This window comes from Teleopsis dalmanni, unplaced genomic scaffold, assembly GCF_002237135.1.
Source record: "Teleopsis dalmanni isolate 2A unplaced genomic scaffold, ASM223713v2 unscaffolded_contig_3086, whole genome shotgun sequence".
Lineage (NCBI taxonomy): Eukaryota > Metazoa > Arthropoda > Insecta > Diptera > Diopsidae > Teleopsis > Teleopsis dalmanni.
Genome location: NW_024034468.1, coordinates 1 through 5667, shown reverse-complemented (window position 1 = coordinate 5667; position 5667 = coordinate 1). Strand labels below are relative to the sequence as shown.

At 26.3% G+C, this 5667-nt stretch overlaps 1 protein-coding gene and 1 pseudogene across 1 annotated transcript; both read right to left on the bottom strand.

Moving 5' to 3' along the window:
* Nucleotides 1-34: 34 nt before the first annotated feature.
* LOC119664959 lies at nt 35-1099 on the bottom strand (annotated as a pseudogene).
* A 3159-nt stretch (nt 1100-4258) lies between these two features.
* LOC119664960 lies at nt 4259-5661 on the bottom strand. Its single transcript, XM_038074301.1, has 2 exons — nt 4881-5661; nt 4259-4805 (listed from the first exon to the last, which is right to left on the bottom strand). The coding sequence occupies exons 1-2, from the start codon at nt 5489-5491 to the stop codon at nt 4748-4750; spliced, it is 669 nt and encodes a 222-aa protein (XP_037930229.1). The 5' UTR covers nt 5492-5661; the 3' UTR covers nt 4259-4747.
* Between the last annotated feature and the right edge of the window lie 6 nt (nt 5662-5667).

Here is a 5667-nt window from a genome sequence, read left to right as displayed (position 1 = left end):
AAAACAATTCTCATACAAAACTAAATTCATTTACCGATTACAAACAGTCGGGAGTTCATCAAATGAAAGCTAAGCATAAAGGGAGTTGCTAGTACCCTAGTTTTTTCCCATGTCATCAAAAATGCTATTGAAAAATCAAAAATTGCTGTGAACCAGTGTACAATAAATAAATCTATAGTATCCACTGAAAGTACAGAACGAAATGGTGCAAATACCCAATGACGACTGAGACTAGACATAGCATATCCCGACAACCATTCGGTAGTAAACTTTTTTAATCCAGCATACATATACAAGATGAAAAATTGGAATTTAATCAGAAAATAATTCCAATAAGGTACAGTATCGGTTGAAGATGCATTTTTATATTTGTCCAATGAACTGAAAGATATAAAAAATTTTATAAATTCTAATTAATGTATATGAAATTAAACTTACTAGCAATTATTTGCCTGTGTAAATAATAGTATGCTACCCACCAAACCAAATAGATAACTATGATTATTCCAAGCAGGTTTGTCCAATAAAAATATATACCAATACGGTACTATATATATTAGACAGCTTAATCGAAAATTATAACCCAACATAATACCCATAGCACCCAAAAACATTAAAATATATAAACAACCCATAATTGGTAGGCTAGCTGCTGATATGAAATTGAAAAGTGGGAAATGACAATGGTTCACCAAATCGTACATCAAGTTGTGCGCCACCACGTTCCTCTGCAAGATCTATTAACATAGCAGCACCTAATGATATATAAACATAACATTAATATATTTCGATGTTATATATTTAATAAATATTTAATACATTTTATAATATTATATAATTTATTATATATAATATGATATATATATAATTTATTAATATATTTAATATAAAGCTTACCATAGAATATACGAAATGCAGCCAAAGCTGATGAATCCACTGGTCGATTTAACCAATTCGTAAAATTTGAAAGGTTTTGGAAATTGTTAAGATCGTAACCGGAAAAATTTCGGAATATACTTTCAAATATATTATGGGTTTTTTGTGCTCTCGTTTCCTTGCCTTCCTTGTTTGCATAAATCGACTTAGTTGTTTTAGACATTTTTTGGACACTAAAATTAATTTTATGTACATATGGTATATTAATTTAATACAGTTGTTTGCTTATTTCCTGTTGTCAACTTTTGGAATAATTAAAAGAGCATCAAAATTAATTATAAAAAGATATATAAATAAGTTAAAGTTTATAATTTTAAGTCTTTACAAAAATATATTGAATGAATTAAAACTTGTTTTAGCCTTATTAATAACTGCCTTCAAATAGCAGGTACTATTCCAGCACTATATTGTATGTTTCAAATATCTGTGCCAGGTGTATCGTTCATACACAAATTATGATATTTGCACCTAATCACAATGATCATCATACATATTTAGATTTTAAATAAAAATATGATATGATACACATACATGATAATTGTTATGATAAACATATTTCGAAGATTAAATTTCAATATATGATTTATTTATACGATATAATAGACTACTAGACTAGACCTAGACTTTAAAATATAATTCCAACTGTTCGAAGCTTCGAACATTTTAATGTTTGTGGTTACACAGACTATATCAGCTGTTCGATTCAAATGTTTCAATTTAGGTATACTCGAGATTCATAATGTTCGAACACTTTCAGCTCCTTGATTTCACCATACTTAATTTATTTTAAATTATTTTATTCTTTTATTAAATCTTTTTTTAACTCATATAGTTATATATAACATTATATAGCTAGGTCGTACTGTCCGGTAATGGCCAGTCATAAACCTGATTTATAACACTTTAATGACGGTAGTTATTTCATTAACTGTTAACATAAACGTTATGTACAGTATATTTTTTTATAAATATTGATTAGAATCACTTCGTGTAGTTAATCGCAGATTTTTAAACATAGATTATGAATCGTCAAGGCTGATGTAATGATTTGTAAAATGATTGTATATATTTTAAAAGTCCCAGATTTGCAACATCTTCCAAAAACATAACGATTCATGTTATTTTAGGACAGATAACTTTAAAATAGTACAGTTCCGTTCAAAAAGAGGTCAAATGATTACTCTATCTAAAACATATAAGATACCATGTTTCATTATCCTATATTAAACAAGCTTATTTTTTAAATTATGTAAAGATTAATATATCATTCAATGATTATGTTAAACTATGTTCATTATATCTATGTCTATATCCAAATGTGTTGACTCATTTGATTAATAATAAATCTACAACATCAGTATCTTCTAATACATAAGAAGAATTGGGCATCAATAAAATATCCGAATCGTCTGCGGTTTTATGATAGTCGCTTCGCACCGTTATAACCCTGTCCCTGTTTTTTATCTTTTTTTTTTAACAGTAGGGTTTTGCATATTCCTTTTCTTCTATTGCCTAGTAGATTTCAATCAAGATTCATTCCTATTTGCAGTTAAAACTTATTATATATATTCCCCAAAATTTTAATTGAACTATTCACATTTAGGAATTAATATAGTTTCATATTCGGTTAATTTGTCAATTACTTTAAACTATTGTTTAAAACTCAATAAACCACAATACATGGTATAAAATTGTTTGTCATAAAATAATTAATATTAAGGCATTAATTAAATTTAAACACTGCCTATATTTTATTAAAAATGGACTGATTGAATTTATTAAATTAATACGGCTCGTACTAATTCTATATATCATTCAAAAATAAAATATTGAGTTTAATAAACTCAATATTTAATTTATTATATTTAATAATTCAAAAAACCCGACCTGAGGAAAGAAGTTAAACAAATTCGTAACATTAGGGGCAGTGCAGGTAGCTACATTTCGTAATTATTATATGAATACATCTATGCATTCTTAAAAATTAACTCATTTTATTTATTAAATGTAAAAATTAAAAAATAATTTCAAATAACCCGCACTGGGGAAGAAGTCAAAAGAACTACGAAACGTTGGCTTTATAAAACTCTAATAAAATACCTATATTTTATTTTTATATAAAGTTTGATATTTATCCTGAAGCCTAAATTAATTATAATCTTTCTAGAATAAAAAAAAAAATTTTATTTGTTGATATAAATCTCATTAAGTATAAACATAATATTAAAAATAAACATATATTATTATTTTATATGATTGATTTATAGTTTATAGTATATTCCCGATAAACATATATATACATAAGCCTTACTACCGTGTGACCTTTTTGGTCTGCCAGCATAACCTAACCTACATAAGACTTAATTAGTAAAAACAATAAAAAATGAAACATATTTTGTATATTTTTCTGAATTTATTAAAAATTCGACATAAATACATGCATGCATATTGATTTTTTTTTTTTGTTTGTATACTAAATACATTTTGGGTAAATAACTAATTTTTTATGTATTTTCACTTTTTTTACTAAAAACATAAAATTTTATAAATTTTATAAAGTTTACATGAATGTAAAAATTTTTAATGCATATCTTATAAATGATATTAAATGAGAATATTTCGAAACTGTATTCGACATTTTTATGTTGACAATGAAATGTGGCAAAAACGAATTTATCTTATTCATTTAAATTTTATATCGGTAGTTTCTAAAATTTGAAAAATTTGTTTTCTTATATATTGGAAAAGCTTTTAAAATTTTCTAAATTCTACATTTTGTTTTGTTAATAATAAATTTATTGTTTGTGTTTGTTGCTTAAATAATTTTGCCATTATCCTTGTTTACGCTTGCGAATATATTAATTCATATTTTAACTTGTAAGAGAATAAATTGTAAATATTAAATATATGTATTTCTTTCATTTTAAAAGTTGAATAATATTTTATAATTTTAAATCATTTATTGTTTTATCATCATCATATTGTTTTATTATTTATAAAAGCTTTTGTTAAAATTCCAGTAAAATACTTGCAAAGAATATATGAACAAATGAGCTTAAAAGTATGAAAAATAATTAATAAAGTCTTAAAGTAAAAACTAATTTATAAATTTTTAATATTTTTTTTTTGTATTTTTTGTTTAAATTCATAGAAATTTAAAAGTATTATATATTAAATAATAGAAAAAAAAATATAATCGAAAATTTGAAAATATTTACTTAAAGCAAAATCTTTGGAAAGTTCTCGTTTTATAATTTTTGTTGATTTAAAAATGTTTTTTTTTTTTTATAATGAGTTTTGAAAATCGTTTTATTTCTTTTTAGGTTAAATATTCTTTAAAATCTTTTAAATGTTTTATATTTTATACTTTTGTTTTTTATTTTTGCTTAATGTGGTGTAAATATACGACATATACGAGTAAGTTGCTAATTTTCATTAATAATTTAAGTTTCAATTCTAAAATATTTGAAATGCATTTTTAAATCTTGTTAAGCTTTTATTTTATAAATTGTTATTTTGAAATATTTTTGAATAGAAGGGATAAACATTGTAATATATTTTCAGTAAATTGAATTATTATTTAATCGCTGAAGTTTTATGGGAAAAAGTTTTAAAATTTCATTTGCCAGCGACTTTGCCTAACTCACCCAGTCCCCAACCATGCACACACATATCACGATTAACTTCACTACACCTTCAACAGATTCATTTCATATGTTTTATATTATCAAGGAGTGCATTACTTGCCATCTCTTTCACACGTTTGCTTGTCTGGTTGGTGACTTTTACCCTTCTTTTGCCCCTTTTTCCTTCAAATACGATTTTGGTTCAACTGTGAACGTGGGGTAAATGGGCTTACCATAACGCCGCTAAAATAAATTATAATTTTATTAAATATTTTACAATTGTTAATTTATTTAATTATTATTATTTTATATATTTACCTGGGCCAAATGGACTCATTGAACAGTTCACTGAAGCGATAATCTGGTATAGAAATTTTAAATTTGCAATATGATAATTGCGATAAGTTTGCATCGTTCTTAACCAGTTTAGTGCACTTAACTAAGTTCTTATTAATTTTAAGCTCTTCTGCCAAGTGCTCAATGACATCGTCTTCACTGGTTGAAGTTGCAAACTTGCCTACTTGCACCCAACGCCCATAGTCGCAGACCACTTGCAGACGATCTGAATTACAATTGTTGCCAACCACAATTAGATTGTTAGTCTGTTTCTTTCCATCCACATTATTGGCATTTCCAAATTGAAAATATTGTTGGTACATTCGTCCCTGTATTTGATTAATACCATTACAGACTTTATTCAGCTTATCCTCCATAGTGCTTAACTTGGCGGCCAGCGCCTTTGGCGATTGATTTTTGCATTCATCACAGTTAAATGCAATCAATGGATTTTTTTGTATGGCATCATAAACGGCGTCATCAACGTTAACACATGTTCGGTGAAACTTTTTCAGGCAATCATCTGAGTTGCATATAATAATTGGATCCTTGGAGTTGATTGATTTTTTACACTTTGGACAATTTTCAGCCATCTTTAATCGGTTTGCAATCGTTTCCACTTTTTTTTTGTAGGTATAACAGCAGCAAAGAGAAATCCCACCAGTAAGGGTATGGAACGAACGAGGAGGTGCAAGTAAAAAAGAAAAATATTCTAAAGTTTATGAAAAGCCGCCGCCGTTTTTGCCAAACCGTGTATCTGGTCTGTGCG

Bases quoted from the DNA above. Each gene is read 5' to 3' on its own strand.
- LOC119664960 (XM_038074301.1), bottom strand. From the start codon at position 5,491: ATGGCTGAAAATTGTCCAAAGTGTAAAAAATCAATCAACTCCAAGGAT. The intron at 4,806-4,880 runs GTAAATATATAA...AATTTATTTTAG, and splicing joins AATGAGTCCATTTGGCCCAG to CGGCGTTATGGTAAGCCCAT.